This window comes from Gymnogyps californianus, chromosome 3 (genome assembly GCF_018139145.2).
Source record: "Gymnogyps californianus isolate 813 chromosome 3, ASM1813914v2, whole genome shotgun sequence".
Classification (NCBI taxonomy): Eukaryota; Metazoa; Chordata; class Aves; order Accipitriformes; family Cathartidae; genus Gymnogyps; species Gymnogyps californianus.
The window spans coordinates 75,545,188-75,568,543 of record NC_059473.1 but is presented as its reverse complement, the minus strand read 5'-3'; the positions used below and the strand labels follow the sequence as shown (position 1 = coordinate 75,568,543).

At 38.7% G+C, this 23,356-nt stretch overlaps 2 protein-coding genes across 2 annotated transcripts; one reads left to right on the top strand and one right to left on the bottom strand.

Annotated features, from left to right (window-relative positions):
• The first annotated feature begins 957 nt into the window (after nt 1–957).
• On the top strand, nt 958–5,525 carry CCN6 (cellular communication network factor 6). The gene is made up of 5 exons (XM_050893956.1): nt 958–1,082; nt 1,176–1,441; nt 1,873–2,115; nt 4,645–4,838; nt 5,244–5,525. The coding sequence occupies exons 1-5, from the start codon at nt 958–960 to the stop codon at nt 5,523–5,525; spliced, it is 1,110 nt and encodes a 369-aa protein (XP_050749913.1).
• Nucleotides 5,526–6,156: 631 nt separating this feature from the next.
• TUBE1 (tubulin epsilon 1) lies at nt 6,157–20,712 on the bottom strand. The gene is made up of 12 exons (XM_050894714.1): nt 20,688–20,712; nt 20,539–20,612; nt 19,210–19,262; nt 16,531–16,588; nt 15,829–15,944; nt 14,696–14,817; nt 13,181–13,368; nt 12,180–12,355; nt 11,261–11,401; nt 9,546–9,686; nt 8,465–8,639; nt 6,157–7,367 (listed from the first exon to the last, which is right to left on the bottom strand). The coding sequence occupies exons 1-12, from the start codon at nt 20,710–20,712 to the stop codon at nt 7,209–7,211; spliced, it is 1,428 nt and encodes a 475-aa protein (XP_050750671.1). The 3' UTR covers nt 6,157–7,208.
• Nucleotides 20,713–23,356: the final 2,644 nt, after the last annotated feature.

Genomic DNA, 23,356 nt, shown 5'->3' with positions numbered 1-23,356 from the left:
AAGCTAGATGGTGATACTGCCACCTGATGAGGAGCTGGATCTTGTCTTTCCCTCTTGCTCTTTGGGCAGTCAGAGCTGCTTGATGAGAGCAGCTCCCAAGCCTGACAGTGGCCAAGCACCGTGTGTGTCCCCACTTCACTATGGATCCAGTCATCTGCGATGAATAACTATATCACGATCTGCATTTCTGCTGAAATCAGCAGCATGAAAAGATTTAATGCTAAGATCTAAACTGTTACGTTTTAGATGTACTTCTTCAAAAAAGCAGATCGAATATAGCTATCTCAAATAGATCTTTTCATGCTCTGTGCTGACTTAATCTTCCCCCATGCCTCAGAAAAATAAACCTATCAAGAATTACTTAGGACTTCCTTTTCCTAAAAAAAAAAAAAAAAAAAAAAAAAAAAAAAAAGACATGAATTCTGAGACAGAATGTGGAAAACAGTAAATTCTGGCTGGATCTTGACTTCCTACTGCTGATACAAGTCTCTTCTAGAGATATGTCTTTGCCCTGTAAGCCCTGGATTCAGTGAACACTTACTCATGCGAATAGATATACTCTTAGGAAATGACCTATTAAGCTCAGTGCAGCTACTAGCCTCCCTTATTAGGGTTCAATTTTTGCATCTAGCACAAGAGAATTTGTAAATACTATAATGCTCCTTCCCAAACAGCTCTCAAATCTTGGAGCAAAAGTAATGCTCAAAAGAGGTTTACTATTTTAAAAGGCTTTTGCCATCAAAGTGGCACACAAGGGCAGTGGCTGGCTATCAAACAGTGGGAGGAATCAAAAGCTAATTAATTTTATATGAGGTTTGTGGGAAGGAATATTTAATACAAATCCACCATCTACTTTAAAACACTTTTTTCCCTACTTTGGCTCTACTACTATTGAAGGCAAAGGAAAGACCAATGAATTGTGTTTCATACAAGCAGTAGGCCAGGCTCACTGGTGGAATGACACCTCAGTGCATGACAGTGACTGATGAAATTGGTCGTGTATCCTACCTAAACCTCACGGCCTCTCTGTCTTTGGATCCTGTGAGACGAGAAATGTTAAGTACCTTCACGCAACTTAACAGGTTTTTCCATCCCAACCTCATTTTATGCTATCCCAGCTACGCATAATGCATTCAGCTCTCAAAATATCCCCCTGTGTGTAAGTTTTCCCACAGCCCACCAGCGCAGCCTGGAGAAAAACCTTCAGAAACTGGTGAAGTCCACCAGCGCAAGGAGGTTTGTCACTGGCCGTGCAGATGCCCGCCTGTACCAACCTGCACCCCCGGGGTAAGCTTGGTGAAGGACGGTTGCGGCTGCTGTAAGGTCTGTGCCAAGCAGTCAGGAGAGACCTGCAATGAAGCAGACATCTGTGATCCCCACAAAGGCCTCTACTGCGACTACTCGGAAGACGAGCCTAGGTATGAAACAGGCGTGTGTGCATGTAAGTTGTTCTTTCACGTTCCCTTCTTGAAATCCAGGAGGGTGGGACCATGCAGGTGAACGGTTTTAGAGGAAAACTCTGCTTGCTGGTGCTGCACAGCTCTGTGCTAGGCAGTTTATCCTAATTTAGTCCTCCAACTGCTCGGTCAGAGAATCTGCGAGTAGGGCTGGGACTGTCTTTAAACTTACCTTCATATGCGTTAGTGAAACCAGTTCATTGTGCACAAGCCTGTTATTTGCAGACATGTTGATGACTGATTTAAAGTTAAGCTGTAGTTATCATTGGGCATAAATAAAAAAAAGAAAAATATGTGCTTGGGCTGGGAAGAACTCGAAGCTGTGGGTGCAGTAAAGGCCGATCGCGTTTTAGCACTCTGTAAGCAGGAACCACGTGCTGCTCCTGTGTTAGTAACTGTTGTTTACCATTTGCAGATCTGGTAGCTGTAGGATGTGAGCTCAATGGAGTTTATTATCTTAACGGGCAGACCTTCCAACCTAACCCCCTTTACAAGTGCCTGTGTGTCAGTGGTGCGATTGGATGTACACCTGTGTTCACACCACGATTAGGAGCAAGTCCCTGCGTCAGGGTTACGGGCAGAAAGAAGCCCGGCCAATCCATCTGTGGCCCGGCCCAGCACAAGCAGCTTCAATCAACAAACTACAGACTGATGTCAGGTATGCCTGGCTACACTGGTAAACTTCTCCGTACATGAGCCTTGCTGCATTTAGCGTCCCTGGCTCCAGCAGCCAGGCAGGCAACGCACTGGCAGTTTCTCAGTTCTTGCTGAAGGCCATTGCCAGGGTGACTGGTCTGTCCCAATTATCCCTCTTACTCTTAGGTCACAGACTCTTTTCTCTAAACCTGATGAATATGAAAAGCAAAAAGCCTTTTGGCTTCTGTCACCAGGGAATTGGCCAAAGCTACCTTCTATCTTTCTGCAGAAGTTTACTACTCATCAGATCAGACCAATTAAGGCTGCTGGTGGACAGCCATTTCGCAGCCTGGGAGCTGTCTCACTTTCTCCTGCTTCGTGGTGGCAGGGAGTCTTGGTTTTCACATACATAAACATGTTGCAGGCCTCTTCTTTCAATAGAAAGCAAAAAAAATTGATAAAAATTGCCATAGTGGCTTTCCTGAATTCACAAAATTTCAGGTCACTGCAAGGACAATGCTCCCCCCAATTTCTTCTCTATTCAGTCTGATCAAAAGCATACACGAGCTTATCCATGCAGTTCTGCCAGGGTTAGCTGATACTCCCTTTAACCTCATTCTTGCTCTGCTGCTAACACTGTAGTTCTCTTTTTCGCTTTAAGGAAGCACCATTGCCAGAAGCAGCTATCCTGGCCCTTCCCTGGCCACAGCTGCCTGCGCTTGTGCTGTCTTCTTCCCTGTGCATATGCAAGTTTCCATGGTGAAACTCATCTTCGTTACAACTCATGTGGGTACCAGAAAGCTGAGCCATTTAGTTGGTGGCAGCTTGAATTGTGGGGAAATTATGGCCTGAATCATCATCATGGATCAATAAAATAAAACTAAAAGGATCGCAAAGCTTCTCAGAAAACCTTCATAAAAGACTGCTGTGTAAATATGTAGACGCACATAAGTCAATCTGCAGATAGACGCGCTTACAAAATCTGAAGTTCAGTTTGGACAACTTCTAACGCGTTAGCAGTGATTATGTAAGTTAGCAGAAATAAAAAAAGAAGCTCATCTTTACTTCAAAATTATGATACAATACCTATAACTAGTATCAAAGCCTTTTTATGAAATATACTTAATGCTCTGTATAAACACACACTTGGTAAGGCAACTGACTTCAAATGGAGAGAGACTTCATTTCTAGAGAACATTGCTAATCTGATCAAAGAGAGAACATAAGACATTGAAAACAATGGCAACCAACCATTTGAGCCCATGAAATATATTAATTGGGTTTGTGGGGAGCTGTATTTCAGATACCTGGAGAACAGCATTAAGCCATTTACTTTGTAGCGCTTCAGCAGATCCAGAAGCTGAAGTCCAACCTTCAGTAACTCCTTGATTGACTGCAACACTGCACCTCACAACGTTTACTCAGGAATTTGAATCAACTGCGCAACACAACCTTGAGAAAAGATATCCAGCTTGCAAAGCACGCTTCCTATTTGACTTGGTTCAGGGTCCCTAACAGCCTGTTCCTGTGGTGGCTGTATGTGCTGAAGGATGCTATTCTTCAGGTGATACAAACCCTCTGAAGAAAAGCACCTTGAAATTTTTGTTTCAAAGTGAGGTCTTCCCCCTTCCCTTTCCCAGTAAAAGTGTCAACTCATGCGTGAATTCCATGAATGGCTCAATGGGCCAATATCTATTTTGAAAAGTCTTTTTTCTGTTAGTGTCGGTAACAAGTGCTAAGTTTCACTTTACTGCTCTTGCTTTGTTTTCTCACTTTGTCAATTTGATTTACCTAATTCAGATACATAGGGATGTACCTAGGTCATACTTCAAAAAAATGTACCAAGTATAAATGACCACTTAACCTCCCTTTATTTGTTGCAGATCTGTGACAAGCTTTTAATCTGCTTGCTGCAATGAGATCTTTAAATTGCTGTCTACTTTCCAGGTATCCTTGCAATTCTGCCTGTGCTTTTACCTAAATGCAGATTCCACATAGTCAGTTTTTTTTGCAGAGTTTCACCATGAACTTTTGCACTGCGATTTTGTTTCTTTTTTTAAATGTACTCTACCTAATCCAGCCCTAATTCATCAGAAAATAGGCTTTTTGGTCATATCTAGAAGTGACTGGAGCATTTTATTCCTCAATACAAAACCTAAAGCCTTCACAATATCTACAAAGAAACCAACATTAATGTTTTCAGCATCTCTTTTCAAGCTACGCTCGGCCTTAAATACTTTTCAATGTCTCTTCCGTTCTGGACATTTCAAAAAATTCCACAAATAGCTCTCTCCACATAACATTTCCATCACATTAAACTGGAGGGCCGTACAACACATGCAATTGCGTAGTCCTTGCTAGGATCCGAGTATCCAGTGTCAGTAAAGTTTAACAGCAGCTCAGCCACCTTTTGTATAACTTTGTTTATGCCTCATTTTCAGATTTACCTACAAAAGCACCTTCATGAATAGAAATCAAATGCTTATCCTTTTATTTTCAATTAACCCTTTTGGGGCTGTTCTGCTGCATAAATAATATATTGCTGTCTTAGCTTACAGAAGCTTACCGCTAGTTTTGAAGAAAAAGTGCCTAGTACAGGCAACTCCCTGGACACCCTGTTCCAGGACCTGTGGCATAGGCATATCCAGCAGAGTGACCAACGAAAACGGAAAATGTGAAATGAAAAAAGAAAAGAGATTGTGCTTCATCCAGCCTTGTCTGACCAATATACTGAAGACAATAAAGGTATTTTCTAATATAAAATGATTTCCTAACAGAAAATGAAAATATTGGAGGTAATGGAAAAATTGATGTATTAGCAACTAATAATATAAAATCTTCCTTTTTTAAGGGTTTTAAAATAACTCTTCTCTGTTTTCTACCTTCAGCCTTCAGGTTTCAATAGTAAACTACAGATGTGTAATTTCAAACAAAATAATATGATGTCCTGCAATAGAAGTGCTGCTAGTGCTGTCCTGGTGCTCAGTCACTCAGAAAATATTTTCTATTTGTTGACTGATAAAGAAAAATAAGACAGCTTTCAGAAGGAGTCATTTTCAACATATTTCTATGTAAATGTTGCAATTTTTTCTTACATGTTCTGTTTTTAATGTGTAAAAACTCAGGCTTTTCTTTGGTTTTATATTAAAGATTCCAAAAGGAAAAACATGTCAACCAACATTCCAGCTTCCTACAGCAGAGAAACTAGTTTTTTCCGGATGCTCAACTACTCAAAGCTACAAACTAACTTTCTGTGGGGTGTGCTTGGACAAGAGGTGCTGCATACCTAATAAATCCAAAATGATCACTGTACAGTTTGAGTGTCCCAATGAAGGCTTCTTTAAGTGGAAGATGATGTGGATAACATCGTGCATATGTCAGAGGATTTGCAGTGCTCCAGGAGATATATTTTCCGAACTCAAAGTTGTATGACAAGTTACACCATTGACTGTAACATACTGAGAGTGCAACAGCACATTTGCACCCTGAAGAGTTAGCCTAAACCCCTGCCACAGCGATGTTTATAGTGAAACTACATATGTGAATATTAGTTTTTTAAATAGCACCTGGAAAATGCAAATAAGAGTGCATCTTTTTAAACGTAATTGTTTTTACATGTGGAAATACATTCTCGAGAAGGATGTATATAACACTAGTATTGTCAAAACAAGAACTTTTGGTAATTAAAAAAGGCATAGCAAGACAGCTTTGTACCCCACTGTAACAAGTTGTTGCCCACAAAGACAAATACATGTAAATTCATAGATGCTCTAACCTATTAGAAAAAAAAATTTCCTTCATCTATGATTCCTGATTCTCAAATTCACATTTTCTACTACATATCTGCAATAGTAAAACACATCAATGCTGTTTCAAACAGAAGTCAATTTTAAGCTCAGATTGCTTTTTGCAGCAGATAAGCTTTCTCTAGTGTTGTGAATATAAACAATGCACTTGTAAAAGAACAAATAAGTGGGCACCTGCAGATAATAGATGTAAAATTTCAAGGAAGTGACTATTTTTAGAATGTTTTCTTAAAAAAAATGCTCCCAACAAATGTTATCATAATGTTTTATTGAATACCTCTGGACTTATACATTGAAAATTGTGCTTACTTATACACCCACTCCAACTCTGCTAGAAGGACTTCAAGCTTTAAGAAATCATTGTATTGATCCATTCTGATTTGTAACAGTTTGCTAGTCTTGCTGTTCTAAGACAGCCAAGGCTGGCAAGCAACTGGAAATAGCTGTACATTCTATTTTGTAAAAGTTCTTATTGTAATATAAAAATCTACTTACCCCCGTAATTATAAATATTAAAACATCTATTTTACTTGTGTTCTTTTAAGCATATAAACTTTGTTCTCTGAACCGTCATTATAACTTCATTATAAGTGCATGTTTCGCTCAGAGGTATATTGTATTGTCTCATTATCAAGTGCAACTCAGCATTCATGAATATGAATAATTAAAATAATATGTTAATTAATACTCCAAGTATAATACTTGAAACAAAATTTTGTTGAATTTTCTGATATTGCCAATTTTGATATCAACTCAGAATGCTCTAGTACGGCTAAGTACAACATGGAAGCAAAAATATTAAAGCTACGAACATAGCTTAGAGCATTCTGGAATGACTACTATCCTGCAAAGTTTAAGAAACCAGTTTCATTAGAGACTTGCTTTCATTTTTGAAAAGACTGTGTGGGCTTTTCTTCTCTTCATAGTTGCTTGTTAAAAAACAAATCTAGCAACAGTGATTCTTCTTTGAAGCAAGGCCTGCCTTTAGTTTACCATAAGCTGAAAGTCTGAGAAAAGAACTACATTTTTGGCTGCTACAACCTCTCTTTCTTTACAGTATAAGGTATATCAATTTACTCTACAGTTAGGAATACTGCTCTTACTGATATCTGCCATAATTAGGTGCCTCCAAATCTTTCTTACAGGCTGGGCCTGTCACTTAATATGACACCTCTCAGAGCTGAGGAAGCCATTGTCCCAGTCTCACTTTGGAATTACAATAGCTAAGCATGCTGCAATTCATTCTGGTTAACTGAAGTGGTTGGATGCTTGGGGGAAATTTTTTTTAAAAAGATCAGTTCTTCCTTCTTTAAACAGCTATCTTCAGTCTTAATGGATCTGTTCTAGGCCCACCTTTTGTGGCATCCAGTTCATTGTACTCTTCTATTAGGTCAGACAAAGACGATATGGCTTCAGAAAAACAGCTTTGCTCCATCCCGTCTATGTGCAGATAATGGTGAAGGTGAGCCTATGAGAATAAAAAAAAAATTCAGTGTTATCCTTTTTCTTGGCACGTAATTCCTTTGGCTCAAAAAGTACCATATAGCCTGCACTGAACAGGGGAGTGCAAGCACTGTAGAAAGCACTGTAGAAAGTAGATTTAAAGACTTATATCATGACATCCCTTGTTTAAATACTTGGCAACTTTAGTAACAATGCCGTATGGAACCATAGTCGATATTACTGATTTCTTACACATCCATCTTTTCATATTCTGTCTTCTTGGGTACCCCTGACCAAACTGTGTGTTGGGTTTACATGGCAAGGTTTTGGTAGCGAGGGGGAGTGCAGTGGCTTTTGTGAGAAGACACCAAGAGCTGCCCCCATGTCGGACAGAGCCAGATCCAGCCGGTTCCGACATGGACCTGCTGCTGGCCAAAGCTGAGCCCATCAGCAATGCTTGTAGTGCCTCTGTGATAACATATTTAAGGAGGGGTAAAAAATGCTTCACAACAGCTGTGAGGGAGAGGAGTTAGAAAAATGTGAGAGAGACAGCCCTGCAGACACCAAGATCAGTGAAGAAGGAGCAGGAGTGAAATTGAGCCTGGGAAGAAGGGTGTGGGGTGAAGGTGTTTTCAGTTTTGGTTTTATTTCTTGCTATCCTACTCTGTTATTAATCAGCAATAAATTAAATTCATATTCCGCAAGTCAAGTCTGTTTTGCCCACGACAGTAACTGGTGAGTGATCTCCCTGTCCTTATCTTGACCCACGAGCTTTTCATTGTACTTTCTTCCCCTGTCCTGCTGAGGAAGGGAAGTGAGAGAACAGCTTGGTGGGCACCTGGTGGCCAGCCAAGGTCAACCCACCACAAACTAGCAGGAAGATCTGTCAGATACTGCCTCATTGCTGAAGAAAGTAAGTATATTGCCTGATAGGTACAGATTAATAAGGGGTTTACGCTTTTTAAGCAGCAGCTGTTGGAATGATTCCTTGACAGGTAACACAAATAAAAATCTTGGGCTGTTACTTTTAAGCAGTCCCTTTGTGATACTAACATTTGCTTCCCAATAATGCAAGATGCTAATGATTAGTGGCTACGGATGTTATAATGATAAGAATTGTACCTTTTTCTTGTAGAGCTTCATAAATCTGTCTTTGAGTTCATTGAAAGTTGGTTTTACACAGGTGTTGTTTGCTAAAGCCAGAAGGGAATGGGAATGGCCCACAGGAGGTACTGAACACAAACCAGTTTTCCAGCCCTCTTGATTCCAGGAGACAAAGTGCAGGGAAGGCTTCAACCTGTGATACAAAAATTCAGTTACCTAAGGAATGTAAAGAACACAAAGCTTAAGTTTCCTTTTCTAACAAACAGTCCAAAAAGGTTAACATTTAAGCTTTCAGAACTAAGCAAGCCAGTTGTAACTATCATTTTGAATAAGACATTTTAGACTTCAGACTAAAACACTGTGTCTATTTTAAATTTAACTTGCAAACACCAATTTTGTTTTGTTAATTTAATGTATCAGGGTTTGAAAAGTAAAGTTACAAGCAGCTATGTCTATAAAAGGGACTGCAAGCACTCTGAGATTTAGGAGAGGGGCAGATTAATACTGTGTGGGGACAATCAGTCTACCTGCAGTTTAGAAATAAGTAAAATGCTTTAGATTCTCAGAAATTTCCCCCCCCCACCTGTCTGTAAGCTCCATTCTGTATGCAAAGCTTGCCTGTCTTTCCTGTTATAACTATGTAGATCAGTAGTGTAAAAGGTAGAAACAGAGTGCTAACAATACAGAGTTGTTAAAATAAGGATGATTCCCTGTCTATGTGAAAGTAACCATGAAAGAGAGGGGCCTTCTGTTCAGTAAAAACAAACTTCTACTATAGAACTTATTCCTCCAACATCCTTTACTGGCAGGAGACCTCTGGAAGGTTGGGCTTTGCTTTCTTTTGCATTTTTGAGAATGAGAGGAGCAGCACAGGGACATCTGGTCAGCTCCCTTTATTTGGAAATCCAAGAATGCTGTGACTTATTCTAACTCATTACGTAAATTAATTACATTTTCTTCCCTTCTGAAATTAAGAAAAATGTTTCTGAGTAAACTGATTTGGTATTGAAATTCTTCAAAGGAGAAGTGAGAGTCCTCTGTTCAACTGACAACAGTTTCAATAACAAATACCATGACTACTTTGTGTGGTATTACAAACCTTTCAATATTTCTGTGAAGGTCTGAAACCTGCACATTTCCTCGAACGAGAAGTGCACAGGCAAGGTAGAGGCTATGCTTTGGATCTGCTTGAATTAGTTGATGATCTCTACTAAAAGCATCTGAAAACATCTGATCCAACCTAGGTGAAAAGAAAACAAAGTAATCTACTCATACTAAAGCAGGCTACAAAAGTTCTTCAGAATGCCCACCTTCAGGGTTTAAAAGTTCATAAAATTCTGGACATAAAGGTACATTTAACCTGGGACCATGAATGACAGCAAAAAGATTCAAACCTTTATATGTAAATATGTTGGCATTAGAAGTTTTTAAAAACACACCAGAACCATTTTTCCCTCTGTTCTCCCTCATGTTACAAGCCACAGTTGAGTCTAAAGTCAGAGAAGCAGACAGACTAAGAGACCTGTATTATGGCAATTTTAGGTCAACAGTTACAAAGTATTTAAAATATGTAAAAGGATTTAACTACTTGAGGTTCTGGTTATATGACAATTTGAGTGGACAATCTCAGTGCTTGTGAAGGATCTGACAAGGAATACCGAAGTGCTGCTGACACTTACAGAACTGATTATCTGCCTGTTACACTTCATTATTTAAAAGGATCAATGAATCTTAGAACTGTATTAATTTTGATTAATGATTTAGGAAAAGACAGACTATACATATTTGTCTACTTATTCTAATTTTATCATGTATGACTGCTTTAAAAGATGACACTGCAGATCATATTCTTTCTCTCTTCACCTCCTTAAGCAAGTTCCACTGTACTGTAGGATATCAAAGATGGTGTCTTGAGGAGGTTTCTATGGACCCATAACATCTAAGCTATTATTTTGATTTGTTCCAAACTCTCTGCATCTATCATCTTTTTTTTTTTTTTAAAAATCACCTCTGCCACAATCTGCCTATTAAAAAAAAAACTAAATAAAGGACACAAAAATATTAGTGTTCCCACCTCATTCTGAAACATGATTGAGCGAGCATCTCCCCATAGTCTGCTACCTTCCCTCCAGCACTGTATTGTCTCCTCAGGGTATGGTTTCAAGAGATCCCACTGATTGTCACAACTTGCTATCACAGAAAAGAGGTGGTCCTGCCCTCCTCTCCACTTTGCACACTTCCATCACTTACCCTTAGCTGCCTCTATCACTATTTGGACCTTTTGCTGACCGAACTTAATTCACTAAAACCAGCAAAATCTATTTTAACTGGTTATTTTTCTGCCATGTCAGTGGGATAAATAATCTCACAAAATTTGAGAAGTGTCAGCTTATTGTTACAATAAGCTGTTAAATAGGCTCACTGCATCTCCAGACTGAAGTAAGATGCCATTATTTCCCAAGGAGTCTAGTTTAATTCCTTGTTTGTCTTCACAGTATTTTGTGAGTCAAGTGCAAACTGTTACTCAAAAGAACTTGTGGTGTGGGTCCTATCTAAGTAATACATTTTTCCAACAGGAACATTTCCCAGCAGAGATAAAAATACATTTCAAGTTTACTGGCTCAACCATTACAGAGAAAAAGGACAAAGGATGTTCCTAAAATCAGCAGGACGAATTTGAAAATGTGGCAGACTTAAAACTTTTAGAACTTCTACCCTTAATTTTGTTATAGAACAGAATTTTTTTAATGAAAACTATGGAAGAATCAGAAATTAAGCTTCAAATGTAAAGCTTCCATTATATTTTTTTCTTACCTTCTAGAAGGTACATTAACATCAGCTAATGTATACAGAGGAGTCAAGCTTGAAACCAAGTAATGAAGTCGAGGAAATGGAACCAAATTCATGCTGATTTCATTAAGATCCATGTTAAGGGAACCTTCAAACCTAGCAGAGCTGAAAAATTAAAAAAATGTTATAAAACTGTTATAAACTAAGTAAATTACTTCTATAATGTAAACATTCATTAAATCTATTTGTCAACTGTTCTGTACAATAAAACAGTAAAACAACACAGCATTCAAGAAACTGTTCATGTATAATTACTAAACTTTCACATTTGGCAGTAACAGTGCTATATCTTATTTAGTTACACTTCTCATTATATCATATATACATATATAACAATAAATCATCAAGAATAAGACTTTGTTTCCCGACTGTAGTCTTCAGCACTGTTCTTCAGTATGTGGACATAGCTGCTGAATACCAGTTTTAACAAATAGGCTATAATAAAACACGCATGACTTAGCATTCCTGACAAGCTGTTTAAAAGAAAAGCAGGCCAATACTCCAGAAGTATATTTCACCAGGAGTTTCTTGCAGCAATAGACAGTTTAGGAGCAACAATGATCTGACAGTATTTATAAAATAATACAACTGGCCTAGAAAGGCAAACCTCCCTGGGCTCCATTAAGCATTAATGGAATACAATATCCTTCTGCCTATAAACCTTCTCTTACTTCAGTTTTAAGACTATCAGGGCTAGTGCAACACCTCTGCAATCTGAATACTTCCAAATACTTTAGCATTTATTAACTAATTCTTAAAAAAAGAGGAGACTCATATCAAATGGAAAACAATTAATATTCTTTGAGTTGATGCAGGTCTGCATATTTGCAGCACACACCACCTCCAGCAATACTACTTTTAGAGGAATAACCTGTAACTTTACCTTGTCAGGTTCAGCAGCAAGTTGGCTACGATATTATTCATCGCATCAAATGGCTTCTCTTGTACAGTTTTTGCACTGCCTGCACTTGATGTTACCAAGCTGTTTTGCTTCACAGTTGACCCTAGCTTCCCAGAATTGATCATCTGATGAATTTTATTAACTATATCAAACAGAGACTTTGAGAGAGGAAAAAAAAAGCGTACAAGAAGTCTTGAGCACAGAGCTTTCAAATTCAGTACCCCAATTTTTCATTTCAATCAATCTTAAAGAAGCAGCTAAGACATGGTACTGTCAGTTCAAAGATTATACCTTTGATCCATGTAAGTCCAACTTTTGATCAATTCCAATTGACTGAAGTGTTTCTAAAAGTCTGTTCCTTACACGTCACAAACCTGTACACAGCTTGACTCAGAAGACTGAATTTTATTCAACTATTCAAAATTCTCACCTTCTAAAATTACATTTTAAATTTTCATAATTCCTGTGAAAGCAAAAATATATTCTCTAAATATATTTCACTTTCTCTTGCTTTGTTCGTAAGCAAACAGCAAAAGAGTCAAAGTTAGATTCAAATGAGTCTAGTGGTTTGCATGGTCAGGTATGCCTATGATGCCCATATCACTAATCAGTAAAGTCAAGTCTGTTGGAATTTGGAGTGGTTAGTCATTTCCCTTGCAGGACTCTACTAATACTGTGCACAAATTGATTGCTAAAAGAATATAAGACTCTCAGCCTCAGTAAATAGAAGCTTTTCACTGTCTACCTTGGAACAGACACAAAAAAATTCACTCTAGACTACTTTGAAGGTGCAGAGCAAGTTTTTAGTGATACCCATATTAATTTCAAAAGCCTGCAAGTGACTTACGAGTTCAGTTATTACTTTAAAAAATAAAAATGTGTTTTAAGACTTGAAACTCAAATCAATACACAGAAGGAAGAAACACTTCCTATGTGCAGTCAAATAAAAAAGAAATTGACAGAAATAGAATATTATTTCTTACTTCGTTCTCTATTGGTAGCACACAGTCTGCATGTTCATTAAGCTCCTTCATAGCCAGAACACTGTTATATGGAGAAGTAATAACATCATCTTCACCAGAGGGATAAACTGAAGTAACAAATCTATATACTTCTGGGAATTCATCCTCAAGCAACTTCAGTACAAAAGTTCCAAGACCAGATCCTGTCCCTAATTATGAATGAAGACAGAATGAGAGAAGATAAAAGGTTCCCCACGTTATCTTAAGCCTTAAGTCTCATATGTTGGAAACATACAATGTTTCAATTATATATATTAATGAATATTTTCTGAAGCATTTGGCTGACAGTGGAGGCTACTCAGATGTAAATTAAGGCAGAAAGGTTTTTCCCAGACAGGAAAATAATTAAGTGATAAAAGTATTTTCCATAGTGTACCAGACAGGATGAAGTATACAATCTCAAAAATTTCTGCAAACCAAAAAGACCTGTTACACAACCAACATTTTTCTGACCTAGTATTTTTATTTTATTTTAAAATCTTTAATTTGAATTTTGAAATAAAACATTTGTTTAAAAACATTGAACTGCCCCAAACAATTATTTACTTTCCTTTTGGGGCTTCTTTACAAAGTTTTCTCATTCTCCAGTCAAAATAGAACAACCCATTTCCCCCAGCACACATGCTTTTTTCCTCATTAGCACTAAGCACATAACAGAGTTCAAATCAGAGAACTGAACTGTGTTTTTTCTGTCTTGGACAGCTAACATTCTCAGCAGCAGACAATTTCATCTATGAACAAGACAGCAATTTTCTGTAATAACAGAAACTATCTGCAGGGTCTCTCAAATTAAGCAAATGGCCACAAAAAAAGGCCCTTGACAATACTCTTGCTTCATATTTAGAGCTATTTTCTGTGTCTTTTTCCACATCATAACCAGTTATAATACATGCTCCCGCCATGTTTCTGAGGGAGGAAGGCTTAGTGGCAATACAGTAATGGCAAAATTGACACTGCAAGGGATTCTCCCTTCTGATTTATTAATAAAGTAGCTAGACTAGATTCAAGAGAATTATGTGGAAGGAAAACAGAAAACTAAAGTTTTTCTAAAGTTAAGCAACATTAGAAGTCTCCTTCAAAGCCTTTCGGAAAACTCTTCCCCCCCAATTAAAAATAACTTGATTACAACAATGATGTCAGTGTTCTGAGGTCACTATCCCTTCTTCTGATCAGTAATACCTCAGTGTTTCCTTGTATTTGGTACCTGTCTCAATCCACCCACTGCCTCGGTACTTAAAATTTTAGCTGTATTTTTGTTCTGGGTAGCACTTACCTTAGTTCATGATTAGGGCTCCTCAGTGCTCTAACAAAACAAATAATAAATAATTACAGGTCCACTTAATTGGACTGTGTTAGATTTTTTATTCTGCATTCTGAATGATGTAGATTATTACATTGATCTTCTTTTCAAGATCCAGGTTTTTCTTTTTCATCTGTGGCTCGTGCAATCATACTAACCATAAAAAAATTACTTACCACCTCCCATGGAATGAATTATAAAAAAACACTGTAGACAGTCACAATGTTCTGCGGTTTTCCTTAGCTTTTCCACAATGTTTTCCCGGTACTGATAGCCATATAGCTTATGACCTACAGCCCTGAGGATATGAAAAGTGCTTTAAAAAAAAATCCAACAATCAATCTTTCAGTTTTTTATTTTAACTTCTCCTATTCGACATTTTAGAGTTCAGAGTCCAGGCTGGGTGCAACACCTAATTTGTGAGAGGTGCTCAGCTGCGACTACATCACATGAATATGGGAGTCAGGATACAGTTTTAATTTTGAGGATGCAAACAGCACTAAGTTCACAGCATTGGAGCGTGCACTATTACTTTGTACCGATAAGGAATTAAACTTCCACATTGGATAATCAAATTGTAATTATGAAATGAAAGTTATACACTCCTTAACAATAAGGATATCCCTATGTAATACGCGTACCGATCTTCCTTTGAGTACCATGCGAGTCAGTTGCTACCAGTAATAAAAAACCCCAAACAGCTCATTTTCAACACACTTGCCTGCTAGATGGTGAAGTTACAGGATGCTTTATTCCCTGTATTGCACTCTCTTTTGGTACATTTGCTGATGATTTGCTTTCCAGTTTGTAATGCACTAAATATTATTAAAGGCGCATTAAGGTCTCAGTGAATATTTGGAATTCATTATGTTAATCAATCTTTCTCTGAATTTCTCTTTTTGGTAATGTAGTTTATATGCACAAAGCACTGTGGTGCTTAGAAATCAGAAGTGCATTTGTTCATATATCTCATTTCCACCCTAGTTGCAGAGTCTCAAACTAGATTATGGCTTTGACTGAGCAATGGAAGCAGCTGAATGCCAAAGAAACAAAAATAAAAAGCATGTTCTTTTGAAAAAGAAAATCAAAAAAGAGGAAGAAAAAATAGACAAAATGATGTATCAGCAGAATTATCCTTCTGTAAAAGGCTTTTCAAAGCTCTCCTCCAGGCAACAGTGACTCCAAAGTTTACTGGTAATATGTTGCAGCTCCCCAGGTGCAGAATGAACCAGAAAGCTACTGTTATCATTTCCCTTTTCAAATGCCATCTAATTAGTTGCTAAGAAATGCTTTCTGAAGAGGTTCTCACCAGTTGTTTCCTGAACCAGAAACATCTGTGATAAGCTGCTTGCTATCAAACACATCCCTCAATGGTCCCTGCAGAATTTCATTTACCACACCCTCCTCCATGTCAATCAACAGTGCCTTTGAGAAAGGAAAGAATTAAAATTCAGTCAGTAAGCAAACCACCCTTCAAAATAATCACACAAAGAAATATAAAATTATTTACAATATAAAAGGTATGTTGTTTCTACTGTGCTCCAGAGAAACTTTTTTTTAGTTGTTAACTAGGAGACCAACTAGATTCACCTTGGCTGATTTGCTAGAAGTTGTTCCATAGGACTGTTACAGATAATGCAATTTTATTAAAATTTTATAATATTTTGCCCCAATACTTAGGAATAAAGAAATTAAAGCATTTTTATGTTTCAAGTTTTCTTGCTTCTTATTCACTTAAAGTGGCTCAAAGAAATCCACTCCTTAGAAAATTCAAATGAAAACTTGGTTGGTAGTATCTGCAATCATTTTATTAAAATTATAATTTAAATTACTCAACAAGACTGGCAGCAAACTGCATTACTCCACTGAAATATAAAAGTTACTATTAGAAATTTTACTATTCAAAGTAGTATTTAAAAACATACGCAATTATAAGGACCTTATGAAAATTCCTACACAGTTGGACATAAATATGCAATATAAAAAGAATGACCTTTATAGATTGCCTTACTCGTGCTTTTAAAGAGCAGATTTTTCCTTTGTAAATATCAGGACCATCACCACCACTTCTGGGGGAAAAAAAAAAATCCAAGCTCAGAATCGTAATAGAAAATAAGGCAATATATATTAGAATAAAATTGCCTCCATAATCTTTCGTCTTCAGAGGACTGTTACAATGTAAGCAAACAGAAACACCCTGAACATGCTGCTAAGAAAGACCTCATAATTGCCTAAAGTAATGCAATTACAGGACACGATCTCAATCAGAAATATCCTAAGCAGTAATTCAGGAAGCTGAAAAGATAAGCATTGAAAGTTTACTCTCAGATACAGCCTCTGCTCCATGGTAATTCTACAAGCATTGCCAAAACTGGAAAGGATTATCTTTTATTCAGCATGTGGTATATCTGCATCATATAATGGAACACAGCACACCAAATAGCACCACTAGCTTTTCAATGGGAGTAGTACAGTACTGTACTACTGCTCAAGGTGTGAAAGCTGTATAACTGCACTAGCACAGCACAGTGCTTGCCTTATTTTGCCATTAAGATTTACCAGTTCAGAAATCATGCTGGGCTGACATAGCTTAATTTTCCTTTTTTTCCAGGATGGGTTGTACTGAGCCAACCTAGGGGACTATGCATTGTGTACCATCACATTTTCTCCACAATGAATGCTGGTGCTTCTGCACTCAAAGGATGAGATACTTTGGTCTGGCCAAACTATATTGAACACAGGGAAAAAAGGCAGGGATACTGGAAGATGGATCTAATTTTCCCCTCAATTATTTACTAATTTGGGGGCTGGTCAAGCCTAAATTTAAAGTATCTCTTAGACTATTCTACATTCAGCCACAATAATATTCCGAAAACATCAGCTGAAATTCACTACAGCACCAAATGTTCAGATCATGCTCAGTCCCATCAGGAACGAGGGGAAGAGAGTATGGGGCTGCACTGGATTCCTCAAGGATCTTCCACCCTCTCACTCAAAGCAGTTCTCCAGACACTTCTCATTAGCTCAGCAGCTCGCAGCAGCCTCCAGTACTCATGTGATTCCTCTAGCCTACACAATTCCCTATATGAGTCAACAATAGCACCAGTAAATCCAGCTACAGAAGTTCTATTTCTCTTCAGGGACTAACAAAACTCAAAGAGGGAAAAAAAAAAAAAACCCAAATCAACACTTCTTTCTCTTACTATTGTCTTTGTGGTCTTTCATGCCAGCCCATACTTTCAATCACTTTGATTCAATTGCTGAAAAAAATCCCAATGTTCCCTAGAATCCCCTAGGCTTAAGACATGCATTTCTGCATATAAAACCATACATATGGATAAGCACATTTCCAATATTACACAGTTTAATCATCATCATAACAGAAAAAAAGTCTGTCTGGTTCTGCCAGAGTGTCATTCATAGCTGTTTCTGACAAGATAACCCACCTGGATTAATTATTTTGAACAGTGGTACGGCATAGCATAGAAGACTGAAGTTTGTCACTTTTATGACATAGGGTTTTCTGCTTGCAACGACCTGGGAGGTGAACCAGTTCTTTCTGATAAAACTAAAACAAACCCCACAACAATAACAAAAGGCCAAAACCTCAGCCTGAGCAACAGTTTGAAATGACTCTCCCTAACTAAATTATGGTTCAAGGCTACAGTTAAAAGTGGGAATTGTTTCAACGGGAAAATGAACAGCTCCTGGAAAAGACAAGATTTGAAAAATCATTCTTCTGTTTCACAGGCAGGAGAATCTTCCTTGAAAGTTCTACAGTATTCAGTGAGATAAGTCCTTCCTCTTTACAGAGAGAACACAGATGTTTCTATTGCAGCCAACGTGTCAATTATAAATTTGGTGGTTTCATCTGGCACACACAGAAACACAGACATTGTTCACAACCAAATTTTCTTGGTGTAAAAAAAGATATTCTAGGAAATGCCCACAAGGAATCGCAATGATAAACTCCAATGCACTTGCATGTTCTTTCAAAGAGGTAAAATTTCAGACAAAACTATTAGTATTTCAATGCCATTTAAGTTAAAATTGCATGCTGTACTGCAGCCTTGCCATATGATGGAAGGAAACAGAAGCCGGTCAAATGGTTTTCAATTAATTAAAATGCAACAGCAATATCCAAGTGCACAACTGTTTTATTCTTGCAGACTGCAAGGATTTTTGTAACTGGACAGATAAGAGATGACTGAATGCTCTTAAGGTATGAATTGGTTAACTTTAAAAAAAAAAATCATAGCCACCACTCTTTGTGTAACAAAGTAATCAGATAAAAGGGATTTAAAAACTGACATAACCTTTTCTGACTACCTTATATACAATTCCTCTTACAACTCTTCAAGAAATGCTGCTAATTTGGTATTCAGAAGGCTACAGTCTGATCGTGATTCGCAACGGCAAAAGCTATCAGATCCTGACTGTGCATTTTTGGGACAGAAGTAAAGGAAAACTAACCCAAACACTTTCAACACCTTTAACTACTGAAGTAAGTATAGTTAAAATGTAAAGGTAAAGATAGTGTTTTGAGGAGAATACAAAAAAGCAAAATCTTTTTCTAGCACAAACTAAATAAGACCTGAAACAAAGAAAACTGTAACTTAGGTTAAGAGAAGATACTAGAATTGTTGATCTACTATGTTAAACTCATGAGCTGCTTGAAAAGAAGACTTACCTTGTATCTATGTTCCTAAAGAAACTGCTTAATGCTTCATCATAAATTCCTTTCTAAAAGGAAACAACATGACATAAGATGATGTGTAATGTCAGAAATTCGCAGTGCTTTTTCATAGAATAATTTAAGTTGGAAAGGACCTCTGAAGGTCACCTGTCAAACCTCCCCACTCAAAAAGTGAGTGAACGTCTATGTTGAATCCAACTAGCTCTAGTCAGCACTAAAAAGAACATTTCATTGAAGCATCAGCTTGATATTAAAAACTGACAGGAGGATGTAACTAGGAAATTAATTTTTCAGCACAAGATTAAATAACTACTCTTACTTAATTTTTAAAGATTTAGGATTTTACTGAAGATCCCAATGCAATCATTAAATTGAATAGCTGTTTAGCTGACTCAGTTCATCACTGATGCAACACTCAGTTCATCATGGGCTCCAGGCCCATGATACCAGTGTCCATGAAGTTCTGTGGAAAGGAAAGCACATCACACTGAATCAGTGATCCCTAAACTCCCTGCTGAAGGGTGGCGTGGAAATTACTTACCTCACCACAAAGCTAAAGAGACCTGGCAAGTTTAAATACTTTAACATTATTATTTTACAGACTGCTTACCATATTCCTAAAGATCTGATGAAGCAGAATTTGGAAGTCATTGTTCCCTACAACACTAAAACCAAGAGACTCTCCATATGGATATGAACTTCATCCATTGCCTTTTTACAGCTGCTTCAACAGAAGGCATTGAGAAGGACTGCTCGTCATTATCTGTTAACAGACGGTGTTTACCAGGAAACAGTATCTTTATAGTCATGACAAGAAGAGTGCATTTTTGTTCAGGGTACTCAGCACACTCCTATGCCATCTTTACGCCGCTATTTTGGTCAGCACAACTGTACAGTAAGTCACTGCACGGCATGTGCTAACATGGAAAACAAAGGTGGGCTGCTTTTTTGCTTTACTGCCAGCGGCAAAGAATCTGCCTTGAACAACCCTCTCTTTTCACTAACTGCCTCAAACATGGTAACATCTGCCTGTCGGGAGACATCCTGGGCTTTTCAAGGTGGAAAGGCTAGAGAAAGCTCATCTGAATTAGAGACGATTTGTAAAACGGCATAAAAACCTGGGGGTAGTTTTGCTCACAATGAAGCGGCTTTAGTTTAATCCAACAAATACAGTGCTTTGCAGCCACAGTAAAGAACACGGAACGAAGCAAGGGCCACCGTTGCCTCCCCATGGCGAGTGCGGAAGGCGGCTCGCCCCAACCGCCGCGCCGCCCTCCTCAGGCCAGCAACGGCCGGAGGTGACGGGGGATGCGGCGCCGTTACCTTGTTGACGGCGGCGTGCTCCCGCAGCGCCAGGTCCCAGAAGCGGCAGCCCACCTGGTTCCCGCACTGGCCCACTGCAAAGGGGAGAGACACGGGTCAGGCACGGGGAAGGGGCGGCGGGGAGGGCTCCGGGCGCCACGACCCCTTACCCTGCACCACCACCGACTGAGTCATGGCGGGGCGGGCGGCGCCTGCCTCCTCTTTCGAACTCGGCGCCCGGAAGCCACACCCCCTTAACGGCCGCGGTGGAGGGGGGACGTTGCGGCGGGCGGGCTTTTCCAAGGGCGCGGCCTCCTTCCCCCCGCCTTCCTCCTGCGGTGGAACGTCCCATCCGTTGGCTTAGCTGCGGGCGCTCGCCGCCTACCCGTCGCGAGTGGAACATTCCATTAGGGGGCAGGGGGGTGTGCGAGGCTGTGCCTCGCGTGCAGCGTGGCGGGTGCGTGGGCTCGCCTGAGGCCGGCGGGTCCCAGTGGCCGCCAGTCCGAGGGAGCGGCGTTTGGGTGTTGATGCTGATGGCCACGACTGCTTCTATAAGATTCAAGGTTTAGTGTAAGAATAAGTGTGCCCTGAGAGAGGCTGACGGAGTAGTAAGGTGTCTGTCGCCTGTTTGGCAGTACAGGAAGACTGGACAAGGTGAGGTCTCAGAGACTCCGTCTAGTCTTGAGGGTGAACCTGTGAGGGGCTACAGGGTCCCTGCTAAAGCCCAAATATAGGAGACATGGCAAAGACCTAAAATGAAGTCTTTCTGTGGGAGAACAGAAATATTTCCATACAATATAGTTCATTACCTTTTATGGCTAAAAATGTGAGCTAAGATACATTGTATTTTCCCCAAATACATTATTCAGAGTGATGGTGTGAAATGTACCAAATGATATGAAAATACAAATTAAAAATTAAATTAAAAAATGGTCATGTGGAAATGCTGTAATGATGTACCCTCCCATCAGGCTTACAAATCATGTTTTTCTTTATGCTCAGTTTCATATTTCTTGTGCAAATAATTGTTCACAGTGCAATTAGGAGGTGCTTTTGCCTGTGTGTTGAACATAGCAACTTTGGGACTGAAAATGAGAGATGAGAAATGTAGAGATGCTATTGTCTCAGCATGGTAAGACTGGTCCACAGCATAGCTACGCTGAAAAATGATGTAAAGAATGTGTGATATGCAAAGCAGTCGCTTGCAGAAAGCTCTTTTGTGACACAGATGGCATTTCTGCTTCCTGTGGGAGAACAAAAGTACTTCCATGCAACCCAGTTCATTAGGTTTTATGGCTAAAACTATCCAACAAAATATGCTTTTTCCAAATATATTATTTCTAGTGCTAGTGTGCAAACAAAATTTGCTAAATGAAATTCTTAATAGAAATCTGAAGTTCAGTGTATCTTAATCCTGTATTTGCCCTGGAGAAACCATGGTGCTGACTCCTGGACATGACCTAGGATCCTGTAGGGATCAATTATAAGTCCCCAGGAAAATAAAGTTACACCAGATGACTATTTTAAAAAACTTTCCTGGAAAGATTAAGTATGTATTGCAGCAAATACAATATTGTACAATTATATATAAGAAATACATATCACGACTATTTTTTTAAAACTTAATGAAAGAGAAGAATCCATCTGCTGGAAATTCATATTGTTCTTAAGAAAAAGTAATGAGTGGCCCAAGCTTACTCAAGCTTCACATTTGAAGTTGCGAAGGACCAATGGCTTCAGTGTTACAGGCAGGTGGAAAGTTTAGCATTAATGGAGTAATACTGCCTCAAACACTTCTTTTATAAACGGATCACCAGTGTAAACTGACATGAATATTAATCAGGAAAGCAGGTAGTAATTTATCATCTCTCTCTGGACAGACTAGATGTAACCTATAGCTTAATTTTGTTCCCTGTGGTTACCTGAACTGGTCTGAACCTGTAGGCTGTGGTCTGTTCTAGCTACTAGATGTGAAACTGTTTCTGTACTTCTTGCCTACTGTCATGTCGTTAAAGTTTTCCCTTCACATGTCTTTTTGGCCTTAGGCTAAAGGCAGTACAACATTGCTTGTAAGCATTCTAAAGCTTAATTTAAAGTCTACAGAAATCTCTTAATGTTACTGTATCTGGCTTGCTTTCTTCTTGTTTAGTTAGCTATACTTCCTACTTGTTCTTTCAGTTAGCTGTAGTTTTTGTGTTCTATGTCCCATCAAGATCCAGCTTAATGGGATTCGCTCCATTGAACATGAGATTGCAGCAAGAAACTGTGCTTTGGCTTCCAATATGCTATTAAGAGGCCTGTGATGGCAAATGTAAAGTGATTATTCTCACTGAGCTTGGAAACACTGTGAATCAGAGATGCGATTGAGATTCATATTCATATGGGAATATTTTTTAGCTTCCAAAGGAGGTCCAAGGGCAGGAAGTGAATGCGTAATAACCAGTTTGGCTTGATGCATGTGCTCAGAGGTTTAATGAAACAGGCAGCTCAACTATGTGAAAGAAAGAATCGCACACTGACTTTCTGTTTCATTGTAGATGAAACTCTACTTCATCTACCATAGTATAAATGCATGAATCGAGTCAGGTCCCCTCAGAGACTTTTTGTCCATGTTAATCATTTAATCAACAGTCTTATGCTAATGTGTGTTTCTTACCCTTATTTTCTCAGTAACTTTTTGTTGTTGATGCTATACAGTAATAGCGTTCCACAGCTTTGGAACATGAACTGAATAATTGAATTGTAGGACTAACTTACTATGTTATTGAGAGGAAATGACTTGACATGGACCACTGTGAATCTGTGAATAACCCTTAAATCCCAACCATAACAAGAGCCA

Coding starts and splice junctions, on each gene's coding strand:
- TUBE1 (XM_050894714.1), bottom strand. CDS start 20,712: ATGACTCAGTCGGTGGTGGTGCAGG. Junction 16,589..19,209: donor TTTAGGAACATAGATACAAG/GTAAGTCTTCTT, acceptor TTTTTCCCCCAG/AAGTGGTGGTGATGGTCCTG. Junction 9,687..11,260: donor GTTAATGTACCTTCTAGAAG/GTAAGAAAAAAA, acceptor CTTTTCACCTAG/GTTGGATCAGATGTTTTCAG.
- CCN6 (XM_050893956.1), top strand. CDS start 958: ATGACACCTCAGTGCATGACAGTGACTGATGAAATTGGTCGTGTATCC. Junction 2,116..4,644: donor AAACTACAGACTGATGTCAG/GTATGCCTGGCT, acceptor TTGCTGTCTTAG/CTTACAGAAGCTTACCGCTA. Junction 4,839..5,243: donor ATATACTGAAGACAATAAAG/GTATTTTCTAAT, acceptor TTTATATTAAAG/ATTCCAAAAGGAAAAACATG.